The sequence below is a fragment of the Sylvia atricapilla genome, chromosome W (genome assembly GCF_009819655.1).
Source record: "Sylvia atricapilla isolate bSylAtr1 chromosome W, bSylAtr1.pri, whole genome shotgun sequence".
Classification (NCBI taxonomy): Eukaryota; Metazoa; Chordata; class Aves; order Passeriformes; family Sylviidae; genus Sylvia; species Sylvia atricapilla.
Window position 1 is genome coordinate 12,077,809 of NC_089173.1, and position 13,571 is coordinate 12,091,379.

The 13,571-nt window shown below is 36.3% G+C and overlaps 1 protein-coding gene across 6 annotated transcripts in view; it reads right to left on the bottom strand.

Moving 5' to 3' along the window:
• The window catches only part of LOC136373453 (chromodomain-helicase-DNA-binding protein 1-like), a 102,797-nt gene that overhangs the window by 37,182 nt on the left and 52,044 nt on the right, over positions 1 to 13,571 (bottom strand). For all 6 annotated transcript variants that reach the window (XM_066338350.1, XM_066338349.1, XM_066338347.1 and 3 more), the window contains exons 4-13: positions 13,182 to 13,283; positions 11,805 to 11,872; positions 9,388 to 9,537; positions 8,834 to 9,087; positions 4,316 to 4,541; positions 3,332 to 3,432; positions 2,898 to 3,076; positions 2,218 to 2,345; positions 1,910 to 2,126; positions 1,220 to 1,309 (exon numbers count right to left, since the gene is read on the bottom strand). In XM_066338350.1, coding sequence (XP_066194447.1) covers positions 1,220 to 1,309; positions 1,910 to 2,126; positions 2,218 to 2,345; positions 2,898 to 3,076; positions 3,332 to 3,432; positions 4,316 to 4,541; positions 8,834 to 9,087; positions 9,388 to 9,537; positions 11,805 to 11,872; positions 13,182 to 13,283 — 1,515 coding nt within the window. The remainder of the gene's footprint in view (positions 1 to 1,219; positions 1,310 to 1,909; positions 2,127 to 2,217; positions 2,346 to 2,897; positions 3,077 to 3,331; positions 3,433 to 4,315; positions 4,542 to 8,833; positions 9,088 to 9,387; positions 9,538 to 11,804; positions 11,873 to 13,181; positions 13,284 to 13,571) is intronic.

A 13,571-nucleotide genomic window follows, 5' to 3' on the forward strand; every position in this document is an offset into this window, starting at 1 on the left:
TTACATGAGGTTATATATATACCATCACTCCTTTTATTTTAATAAAAAAGGACACCTATATGTTTTTAGTATTAATTAGGGGGTTTATGTTTGCTAGATTCAGCAAAAGGCTATGCAGGTATCCCAAGATTAAAAAGAAAGTATAAACCAAGTTTATACTTAGGGGGAGGAAGAAGACAAAAAGCTGATCTATACATTTTCAATTGACAAAAAACCCCCAACAAAAATCCACTATTGACTCTCTTCTTTTCAGCATGTACAAACAAATGAAATAGAAAGTCAGCAAGCAGAACTTTTTTATTATAGTTATCATATGCTGTTAGGATTAACAATAACTTTATATGCTACCATCATTAAGAGAGTAGTAATATAAATATATGTAATACTGCACACACAAATACAAAGAAAAAACATGAGATTTCAGAGTTTTGAATCACAAGTGTTTGGAGCTATGGACTGGTTTGTTTTTTCAGTTCCTGGATGACTGTCTAACAGGAGAGATTTTGAGATGCAAAGAAATTACTACAGCAATGTTGTTGCCAGATGAAGAATTGTTTGCAGCTGGTGGATTAATACAATGCTTATTCTTCAAAAAACACTGGCCTATGGAACCACACTGCTTATTCTGTAGGAAGAAGAACTGGAAAGCAACCAACCCAGTTGTGCCAACTTTTACTAGTTCACCAGGTGGTCAGGTATGACAGAGAGCCCCAGAACAGAACACATGCATAAAAGGGAGGGAAGATATGTTAATGACTTCGGGGAAATTATTATAATATGTATGTTTCTTCTGGGAAAACCTATGAAATATGTATGTAAAATATAGCATATAAACAGGAAGTTTCCTATACTTAGCATGTATTTCAGAGGAGATATTCCTTCATACATTCAGCCAAATAAAGAATTTCTGCTTCTTCATGCTACATTGGTGTTAAGGAGTTTAATTTTTATGGATTTTTGGTAACAATGTGAAGCACAAGCAAACTGAAGAAAAATAAGTTTTAGCCACTTGATATGTGGGTTAAGGGAGGGGGCAGAAAGTCTAACCACACATACATAAAATCTAAAAGTGTTTAAAGAAAACAGCCTTCATAGTTCCAAGAGTAAAGCTGTCATACTCCCCCATCCATTTAACAGGCCAGAACCCAAGTATGTGCAAACTCTAAGGGAATTTTACATTGTACAAATGATTTGTATCTCCCTGAAGTAGTGCCATTACCTTATCCTTCAGCAAAATTTCATAAGTTGTTAGAAGTATATTAAATTTTAATCGCTTGGTCTGTGGATGCATCCATTCATGAGTTCTTATCTACAAGAAGAATCAAGCAAACTATGAGCTATAGAAAAATGGTCTTATTGATCAGGATGACTTCAGATACTATAGCAATATAGACATTAAGTGACATACAAGAATCTGATCATGAACAAGAAACATAACATATTAAGCTCTTTTCCGTAAAGTTATTAAACAGTGGTGTGGGGGGGTGTTTGTTAGCTTTTGTTCAGTTGGGGTTCTTTGCTGATTTCTTTGTGTGTTTTGGGTTTTTTGTTTGGGTTTTTTTGTTTGTTTTTAAACGTTAATGGATAGGGTTCCTTATATTCTTCCTTTCAGGAAACAAATTAAGATTATGTCTGTTTGGCTTAAATATATATTTTATGCACCTAAATAATCCCATGACAAAAGACAATTTATTTTCAAATGCAAGGTTATTATTAACCAAGAATGAAATTTTTCACATTCATTCATATCAGATGAAAATGTATTTTAATTTGCATTTTAACCACATGCAATGTTTCAAATAATTATTTGCTCATTCTGAATCAAAATATTGCAGATGAGCATAAGACAAGAACATGAAGTGACTCTTATTTACCACTAATATTTCCAATGATACAAAGAGATACTCACCATATTTCTGCTAGTTATATCGCCTAAGTAAACCACAGCATTCATCTGAGGAGCCCAAGTTTGAATCTCTCTTTGCCAAGATGTCAAGGTAGAAAGTGGCACGACTAGCAAGAAAGGCCCATACAGTTGATGTTCGTGAAACAGGTAGTTCAGAAAAGAAATAGTTTGTATTGTTTTACCCAGACCCATTTCATCTGCAAGAATACAACTATTCCCTCTAAAACAAACAAACAAAGAAACAAACAAACAAACAAAATTTATAAATGCTTTCAAGTTAAAACCAGCAAGACTAATTGAAGACTACTTACTTGCACCATGAGTGGGCAAGCCAGTTCAGTCCATTTAACTGATAATCTCTTAACTCTAAACCTTCATGTCCTCCAATATAAGATGGTTGCTTCTTGAGTGCAACAAACCTCGGCCTCTGTTTTAGAATCTGTCAAAAGCAAATTGAGCATCAGTCCTACCTACTACTAAGTGAAGTTACCAAAATATCTTCTTATAGAAACAAAGTAGCAGTAGGATTCTGTTTGGTCACCAAGCATAGTCTTTATTAATGACAAACATCTAGGCCATATAATAATATTTACCCATTTGCAAGCTAAAATTAGTTTGCTGATCTAAATTCCACAACGGAAGTGACAAGAACTCATTCACAAAGGTTACTTTTAAAACAAATTAAAGTAATAAACAATTCTATCTTTGGATGGCAATAAAATAAGTGGAAGCAAATATAGAATCATAGAATGGGTTGGGTTGGAAGGGACCTTAAAGAATATTTAGTTCCAACCCCCCTGCCATGGGCAGGGACACCAAAGTCTATTCTTAATAGCAATACTTCCTACATATATAAATATAGCTATCACTATTACCGTTCTAGACAGCATTCAAAGATATTTTATAATATGCATTTTTTGGATACATAAAATAGATCAGGTTTTAAAAAAAATATTGCAACTGTATAAATCTATTGAAATTACATACTCACCTTGCAGTCCTTAAATGGAGTAGTCTTGGATTGGTTTCTGCTAAAATACTCATCAATACACGTCTGAAATTTTTTGGCAATGAGAGCACCGTCTTCCCAGCTACATTCTGAGTAAGGCAGACCTTGCCATTTGCAATAGTAATCTGGATAACCAGCTGCTGATTTCTGATTTGAATGAGCTGCAGAAATACATCAGAGATACCAGATCAGTATTTTCTTTCTGTATTTCAAGAAAGCACTCATTTTAGGTGATAAGACAACATGAACTAGTTTCACATCAAAGACAGTATGATAACATTTCATCACTGATTTGGTTTTGCCTTAAGCTTCTAGGGATATTAATAACCTAAATTTCTTAACTATAAATTCAACATGCAAGCAATAAACTTATAATATTCTCAACACTGTTTTCTATCTGGAAGTTTGTCACATACCAATTATCCTCTCCACTACTTGATACTGTTTATGTAGATCATCTGTAAGTTCCTGCTGGCAGTTATAATATTCCACATCTTCTGGAGAAGCATTTTTCAGCCTGAAATGGGAATTCATTTGCAGCACTTACTACATTGTGCAGTTCTAAAACTAAGAAAATCTGGCAATTTTAAATCTCTGAATGTAAGCACCATAGGAATGCTGCTTAGAGAGTTTCTTTGGAGAAGCTACAACTCCGGAATTCCTGCTATAAGTGCTGCATCTGGCCTAGGTACGTTATCATTGATGACTGAGGAAGCTTATAAAGCGAAATTACTATTAGCTACATCTTATACTAGTCATGCAGATAATTTACAATATCTGTTCTCAATACAGTTAGTGTACTTCACACAGCATTTTCACAGAACAGCACGGATAGCTCACTATAAGAATCTATCTTATAAGTCACTAAAAATTCCACCACTGTTCATAGATTATATTAAACATACTAATAAACTGGAATACCATAACATAGCACTAAAATGTAAGTAATTTTTTCATTTCTTGGTTCTGAGGCTTTGACAGAAGTTTGAGCAAAGAAAACTAAATGCTGTAATGTTTTGAGTGCTTAAGCCATTTCTGATTTTTTAAATCTCTGCAGCAATTCCCAAAGAACTCTGATCGAAATACAATCAATGACAAAATTAGTAAAAGTTAATATTTAAAACAAAACCAGAAAACCCACCACTCATCTTGTTAAAACTTGATTATAAGAGACATTAAAATCTAGGTACAGAAGCTGCTTCCTTAAAGCCCTGATTTTACAAGATGTGTGAATATTGTCACTTGCTCAAGTAAAGTTGGTGTGCTCAGAATCTTACAGGAACATAAGGTGTTAGGAAAGCTTCAACTTTAGAGCCTTTGTCTTCCTGTTGTACAGACACTTAAAAAATCTATATTGTTACAAAAATATGCAATATGGAAATCGTTATAAAAATACTCACCACCGTTTTGTTTCTTGATCCTTTTTCTTGTAGTTGTCCAGTTTCTTCATTCCTTTAACATTTTGTTGCTTCAGTGTTTCCTCAGTTTCCCATGTATTATGGATGTGTGACCAGCCTTTCCATTTAATAAGATACTGTATTTCGCCTGACTCCTTTGACTTTTCAAACCCAGTATTTGGGTCACCATCTGCCTCAACTGCATAGATGGTGGTTGCAGCACCAGTGGCTAATAAAGAAACCACACCATAAGGCTCGATGCACTGCCATAAATTAACCAGTAAAAAAACACACTGCAGAAAGCAATTTGTGATGCTCTTATATGAAGATGCAACTTGATTAATTATATCTACAATGCTTATGTCAGTCTTCTTATTTGAAGAGTTATGATGTAGCTATATTAACACATGCACAAGTATACCAACAAGATTCAAATAAATCAACCAAAAAACACTGCATCTAACCTATAGTATCTCTTTTCATGAGAGTTTTCTTAATATTCCTAGTCTTTGTAATGATTCTGAGAGAATGCTCCACTAACAATGCTTGCTGTCATCTTCGCTATGTCCTTCTCATCTCTGAGGATATAACAGATATTGGGAATTGTGCTTAATCAGCCTTGAGACTTCAATAGCCTACTATTCAATTATTACTATGGATGCCATAAATAAAATTTACAGAATCAAAGAATGGTTGAGGTCGGATGGGACTTCTGCAGGTCATTGGTCCAACCTCTATGCTTGAACAAGGTCACCTAGAACCAGTTGCCCAAGACCATGTCCAGATAGCTTCTGAATATCTCCAAGGAGGGAAACTCCACCACCTCTCTGTACAACTCCAACATGCAAACTGGCAACACCAGATGAGTAGAAGGATGAAGTAATCAATAACTTTTTTTCCACAGTCAAGGCAGGAACTGACGAGGCAAAGTCTCTCCTATTGTAAGGGAAGATCAGGTTTGAGACCACCTGAGGAATCTGAACATAAAGAAGTCTTTGGGACCTGATGAGATATACCCCAGAGTCCTGAGGGAATTGGCTGATGTAGTTGCCAAGCTACTCTCCATGATACTCAAAAAATCATGGCAGTCAAGTAAAGTCCCAAGTAACTGGAAAAAGGAAAACATTGCACCCATCTTTAAAAAGGGTAGAAAGGAGGACCCTGGGAACTACCAACCTGTCAGCCTCACCTCTGCTCCGGAAGACCATGGAACAAATCCTCCTAGAAGCTGTGCTAAGGCACATGGAGGACAGGGACGTGATTTGGGACAGCCAGCATGGCTTCACAAAAAGCAAGTCCTGCCTGACAAATCTAGTGGCCTTCTATGATGGAGTGACTCCATCAGGGGACAAGGGAAGGGCTACAGATGTAATTTATCTGGACTTCTGTACAGCCTTTGACACAGTCCCCTGCAACATCCTTCTCTCTAAATTGGTGGACTATTTCATGGATAAGGAATTTGCTCCATGTCTGGATGGATATCATTGACGAGTGGTGTCCCTCGGGTCCATATTGAGACCAATGTTATTTAATATCTTCATCAATGACATAGATTAAGTGATTGAGTGCACCCTCAGCAAGTTTGCCAGACAACACCAAGCTGAGTGATGCTGTTGACACACCTGAAGGATGGGATGCCATCCAGAGGGACCTGGACAAGCTCAAGAAGTGGGCCCATGGGAACCTCACGAGGTTCAACAAGGCCAACTGCAAGGTCTGGCACCTGGGTTGAGGCAATCCCTGGTATCAATACAGGCTGGGGGGATGAAGGGATTGAGAGCAGCCTTGTGGAGAAGGACTTGGGAATACTGGTAGATAAAAGGCTGGACATGAGCCAGCAATGTGCCATCAGAACCCAAAAAGCCAACCATATCCTGGGCTTCATCAAAAGAAGTGTGGCCAACAGGTCGAGGGAAGTGATTCTTCCCCTCTACTCCCTGCTGGTGATACCCCACCTGGAGTACTGCATTCAGTTCTGGGGTCCTCAAAACGAGAAAAACATGGACCTGTTGGAGCATGCCCAGAAAAGGGTCATGAAAATGATCAGTGCTGGAGCACCTCTCCTATGATGACAGGCTGAGAGAGTTGGAGTTGTTCAGCATGGATTAGACTCCACCTTATTGTGGTCTTTCAATATTTAAAGGGGACTCCTAAAAAAGACAGGGACAAACTTTTTATTAGGCCATTCTGCTTTGGCTGGGATAGAATTAATTTTTTTTATAGTAGCCAGTATGGGGCTATGTTTTGAATTTGTGATAGAAACAGTGTTGATATATCAGAGATGTTTTAGTTATTGCTGAGCAGGGCTTACAGAGTCAAAGCCTTTGCTGTTTCTCACACCACACCACCAGGGAGTAGGCTGTGGGTGCACAAGAAGTTGGGAGAGGTGGTTTGTCTTCCCAAGTAACCATTATGTATGATGGGCCCCTGCTTTCCTGGCTATGGTTGAACACCTGCCTGCCAATGGAAAGCAGTGAATGAATTGCTTGTTTTGCTTTGCTTATGTGTGCAGTTTTTGCTTTCCTTATTAAACTGCCTTTATCTCAACCCATGAATTTTCTCACATTTTTTATTTTTCTGATACTCTCCCCCATCCCACAGGGGAAAGTGAGTGAGCAGCTGTGTGGGGTTTAGTTGCATAGGGCTTGTTGCCATAGGACAAGGGGTAATTTTTTTAAAATAAAAGAAGGGAAGTTTCGACTAGATATAAGGAAGAATTATTTTATGACAAGGGTGGTGAAACACTGGCATGGGTTGCCCAAAGAGGTGGTGGATACCCCATCCCTGGAAACAAGGTCAGGTTGAACAGGGCTCTGAGCAACCTTATCTAGTTGAAGATGTCCCTGCACATTGCAGGGGGGTTGGAGTAGATGAACTTTGAAGGTCTTTTCCAATCTAAACCGTTCTATGATTCTATGACATTTGCTTTCCTCTAGTCCTCAGGCACTTCTCCCAGTTGCCATGATCAAAAATTATTGAGAGTGGCCTTGCAGTGACATCTGCCAGCTCCCTCACTACTCATGGGTGCATTCCATCAGGGCCCATGGACTTATGTATGTCCAGTTTGCCTAAGTATTCTCTGGCCTGATCATCTTCCACCAAAGGCACATATTCCTTGCTCCAGATTTCCCGATATTTGGGACCAGGGATTCCTGAAGACTGGTCTTGATAGTAACGACTGAGATGAATAAAGCATTCGGTACCTCAGCCTTTTCCATGTCCTGTGTAATCCTGTCATTCAGTAGTATGCCCATATTTTCTATAGTCTTCTTTTTGTCACCTATAGAGGCCTTTGTTGCTGTCTTTGACAACCCTTTCCAGATTCAATTCCAAGCGGACTTTGGCTTTCCTAACTGTGTCTCTGCATGCTTCCATAGTGTCTCTGTATTCCACCTTTTCTATACCTCCTCTTTGGTTCTGAGTTTTGTCGAGAGCTCCTTGCTTATCTATGCAGGCCTACTGGCAATTTTGCCTGACTTCCTGATCTTTGGGATGGGCTGCTCTTGAACTATTTCTCCTTAAACTCGTTTTACTACTCTTCCCCATCTTCAGAACCTTATGTGGGGTAATTTTTAATTAAATAAAGTCAGTATTACAGCTGAAGCATGCTAGCAGCAAGAAACAGGCTCATTTCTGTGAGGAGAGCCAAATAAGGAAGTGGACCTAAACAGATGCAGGGGACAGATATAGAAACAGAGCATTGCAATAGTAAAAGGCATGTAAAATATAAGAAGCCTAGTCCAAAAGGCTTTTAATACTGTGGTGACATGATGCATTAGAGTACGGGGCTAGAGTAAGAATACACTGGGAAAAAAAGAAGCAACACACAAGCAGGACACTGCATCTCATCAGCTGCTAGAAATATGAAACCCCTACCATCATCCATAAAATTAGTTCTAGAAACACACATGCAAGCACACCACTGAAATTTTATATTCCACCATCCATTGCACTGTATTGGGACTATGTATTGGGACTCAATGGTTCAGCCTTCCTAATATCATCCTTCATCATTCAGGCTATTGGTTACCTCTCGTATTCATTCCATTTTCTCTTCACCCTCCTGTATAGAGTTTATACCTATCAAATATCAGTAAACGGTACAAATAGTTATGTAACAGTATGCTATGCATTTGAGTGATATTCCACTTCATTTTTTCTCTTTCACAGAATCACAGAATATGGTGAGCTGGAAGGGACCCACAAGGATCATCGAGTCCAACTCCTGGCCCATCCCCAAGAGTCACACCACGTGCCTGAGAGTATTGTCCAAACACTTCTTGAGCTCTGTCAGGCTTGGTCCTATGACCACTTCTCTACTTATTTAAGTTGCTCTATGTTTTATTTTATAAGGCTTACAAAAGAAACATCCTATGAGTATGAAAAACAAAATAAGATTACGTTCTGGTATTTTAAAACTTCTTTACAAACATCACAGGTTACCTACAGCTGAGAATAATTGCTGTTGACATCGCACCACAATGCAGTGCAGCATCTTAAGGACACTGATAACAAAATTACCTCCTTTTCGGCCAATTCGACTATCCATAAACTTCTCTATAGTTTCAAATTCATCTTCTTCAGGCTGTGGGACATCTTCTCCACAAACTTCCAACAAGTCATCAGAATCTGTCTTGGTTTCTTCAGCCTCTTTGTAACTAACATTGACTGTTGCCTGGCGACGAGATCCTCTCTTGTCATAGTCATCATCATCTGATGAATCAAGCTGCCTCTTTTTCTGTCCTGCAATCTTTTTGCCACTTTTTGGCTCAATTCTTGAAGGCAATAAGATACAACACAATAGTGGAGTTTCAACATGGACAATTATAAGCCTTCTGTATATGTTTCTGAATACATATTTTTCATGACTGCTCAGTTACACCAATTTCAATTGGAGCAGACAGAAAAGAGGTATTCAACACAAACCACTGGTATGATAACATCTTTTGTAGACTAAAAAATATCTTCAAGTTCTGTAATAAACATTAACGTTTTCATTTGCCTGTATAGTAGTACAGTACTTGATTACAAAATAGAAATAGTACCAGAGTACCTAAAATGCAAGACCTTCTTACCTGCTTGGAGGTTTCCGGCTTTTGACTTTGTTTTCTGGCTCATAGTCAGATTCACTATCTTCACAACTGCTTTTCTCTCTATCTTCCTCTGATTCAGAATCAGAACTAGTTCCTGATACTGACCCTGACCCAGACATTTGCCAGTCTTCACTGTACATATTGAGAAACAAAATAGTAACTTGTATTAGTTTTTTGAGGGGGTTGTTTTGTTTTTAAATCAAGCATTCACCACAGGCTTGCTGCTTTAATTTCAACATTCTTCACAGAAATAAAAATGTTTTAATAGTCATTTCAGCTGGAATGACAGAAAATTATCATGGATGGATAACAGGTAAAAATACCAAGTAGGTTCAAAGGGAATTGAATTCTGTTATCAAGAGACAGATGGAAAGAACAAATCAGACCAAAAATATGGATTTCTGTATAAAATACAGCTTTAATAATTGAGTTATTTTGACATTAATAAACCCAACATCCTTAATAACTTAGTTGGAAAGATACATATTTACTGGAACTTACCTATGCTCGTCATAAAAACCATACCATTATATTTTTTTCCAAAATTCTCTAATAGCTATATCCCCTGTGCCTCATGTGAATAATTAGCAACTTAAACACAGGAACAAAAAATAATACAGAATCAGACTGAGAAACACACAGAAAGACTTCAACCATGGCAATCAGAGGCACTGGCTCCTAAAAGCCCCAACTGAGCTTCCAATTCAGTGCTTAACACTCATGCAAGATATTATGAGTAAGCCACTTGTGACTCCCAGTGGCCATATCTCTCTTCTCTTGCTTAGCTGAGATATTCTACTTTGCAAGAGGAAAGATGTACCCATTGATTAACAGTATCTTACATCAGACTCTGTACAGAGAAATTTAATCTTAATTGCTTGGGTGGGGGTGGAAGAAAAGTCTGGCATGCATTTTTGAAAGGTTGCTAAATCTTTATACTACTATCTATTACCAGTCTTAGGAGGGACTTTGACGAAGATGATCAAATAGTACTAATGTCCTTCAAAAGTAAAATATTACTCAAAGACCTTTTTGTTCCATTTCAGATGAGTAAACCTAAGAATCAGGGCTTTGACATTTCTTTCAATTAAATATGCAGTGATCCTCAAATTACATTTTCATTGTGGTCAATACATCTGTGTGTCTTGGAAATACTACAGAATTATCTGTCTCCTTAAAAGTTTTTTTGGGTTTTTTTTCTGTAACCTGTAAATTAAAAAACACCCAAACAACAACCACTCTCTCCAATAAAAACAGAAAAAAAACCCCATCCCAAACCAACCAACTCCCCCACCCCTATGCAAATACACAACTTGTATTTATTTGGAGATATAGACAACATATAGAACACCACACGCTGTACAGCTTGGATCCTGTACTAAGTTTATATATAGAAATGATCTCTGCATGTCAGATAACAGCTGCAAACATACTTGTTCAAAATAGGTATAAATCAAAATTGAAGCACTGGATATAGGGGATTATTTGGTTACTATTTTCTAAACTATCTTTCCCATAATAGATTATGTTATTAGGTTTAATCACATTCTTAAGTAATAAAAGACAGAATGACACTCACTTGAGAAGTACTATTTTACATAACAGGCTCTTTTTGCCCCCCCCCTCCTTTCCCGAAGATATTATATTGACAACCCTGAATACTGAGATGATTCAATTAACTGGAGAAGAGGAATGAGAAAACAATTCCATTTCAATAAACTGTTCATTAAAAAAAATACAAAACAACACAAAAACAACAAAACGAACCCCACAAAATTACAAACAAAACAAAAACACCCCTCCCACACACAAGAGGTCACTACCAATGAGAAGGTACAACCTTTTTCACAAACTATTTCATTTATAGCTTAAAACCAGTTCAATTTCAACTTAAATTTATTGACTAACCAAGATGTTTTATTACTGTCAAATCCCTAATAATTGGAGGGGGAAGGTTGCCTCTAAAGTGTTTAAAAATTTGTCACTACCTATGGGATTCCAATTAAAATTTTATCTGAGACAACCTAATTAAGTAATTTCCTATTCCTTCAATAATTTTCAGAGAGGACCTTCAGCTCAATAACATGCCACAAATAAGACTATTTTAAAAATAAAAAGTGGTGATGAATGTTTTTCAATAATACTGTAGGCAATACAGTCTCTTTTGCTCAGAAATGAATAGTGATATCATAGAATTATAGAATAATTTATGTTGGAAAAGACCATTAAAATATCTATATATATTGCTTTCAGAGTAATTCTTTCAAAATATTTCAAAATCTTAATCGAAATTGAGAAGCGCAAGACTGTATTTCAAGTGCAGAGAAATTAAGACTGGCTAATTATAAGCATTATGTCGCCATAACAAAAAATTATATTATTTATGAAAAACATCTTACTCTCTATGTTTTTTCTTCTTGGCTTCACTGGAAGAGTCATCTGCAGAATTTTCACTGTTTGATGAATTCTGCAGATGAAGAAAAGAATATACAGAATTCATCACCAGAAAAAGAATGAAGTATTTTTAGTATTAAAAAGATAATTCAGCTCCCACTTTAAAACTGAAATCCTATTCTTCATGTCTTATTCTCTTCACCCCCCTCAGTGTACCCACTGATATTGAATAAGATCAGGATTACTACTGACTTTATATTTCTCCATCTAAAACATACCATGTCAGTAGAACTCTAGAAACCACTACAAAAAACTTTTTGAAAATATAATAATTGTGCCTACATACAGTCAGTTTAGACTGCTACAAGTTAATAAATCAAGACGAAAGGTTCTATCAAAAGCCTAATAAAACCTCTTGCCCTTTGAGAGCTGTCTCACCTTTCCTATACTCTCACATTTAAATACCACTAAGAAAATTGTTAGAATAGCATATATGTTTCTTCTCTCTCCACTCCTAAACAAAAAATAATAAATAAATCAATGAACTCTCTTAAAATTATTTTCCTAAAAACAATTTCATAGAGATTAAATTTAAATAATTTTTGCCCTGAAAAAGTCTTCAAGAAAAGAGTATTATTTAGCGAGAGCTGCAAACTAATATTTTAACTATATATAATTAACTCCTGTGTTCAGTTTTAATGATGAGCAGCTAGATCTGACTAAAAGAGGCACACAGAGTAATGATGATTTGCGATAACAATGCCTTTTTTCTTTAATAATGAAGGAAATATGAAAGTCTGCTTTCAAATAAATTCTAATTCACAGTCATTAGTGCCCTTAAAAGATATTCATACTGCACAGAGTCAACTTTTGTTGAGCCTATGGTTTAGGTTTTAAAAATCTCTAAAATTGAAGTATGGTTCTTAAAAGACAAGAATTTTTTTATAAGTGTTACAAAAGTTGCAAAAATCTAGCTTTTTACTCCATAGTGGTTTTGAAAACTTCAGCAGCTACTGTTATATAGAAACAATAGTGGAAAATTTTTTAGTATTTTTAACTGTCTTTATGGAACTCAGAAGGAAGAAATACAATGAAATTTAATACAATGTGACTTGAAAAATTTGTCCATACATCACAGAATATCTAGCTAAAGATATCAATCTAAACTGCTATCCTTTTGACACAACTCACCTGAAAACATGCAACTAAATATTCCCCCCACGGTTCTTCATAAGTATGTCAGTTATTCGAACATTACTTTTATAGACTAAAACCAGACTTAAAAATAGAACAGAACTTGGCTCTACATAATTTTATTCTAACATATAGGGTAATGAGAAATGCATTTTTACATTTTATTTACTAATTTATATGTTATTCACCTCTTCTGAACCACTGTCTGATGAGGCTGCCTTCTGCTGTTGTTGCTTCTTGAGCACTGCTGATCTCTGTACAGCAAGTATACTTGGACTGGACTTCCAAAGCTGAATTGGAATTCAGATACAAGAGTCATTTAGACCTACTGAAACTTTCAAGTTTACCACATACTTACTTTTCTTAAGCTGAGCAGCATCACTACTAAGACGAATCTCAATTATTTTATTAATAAAAAACTCAATACAAAATACCGCATGCATTAATAATACTGGATAGCATTTTAAAATAGTGAGACTTCTGTATAAAGGAATGTTATACAAGAATTGTTGGCACAATTTGTACACTAAGTATAACAACAGTTGTGCAGGCATCTATTGTTAAAATAACTCCTTTTT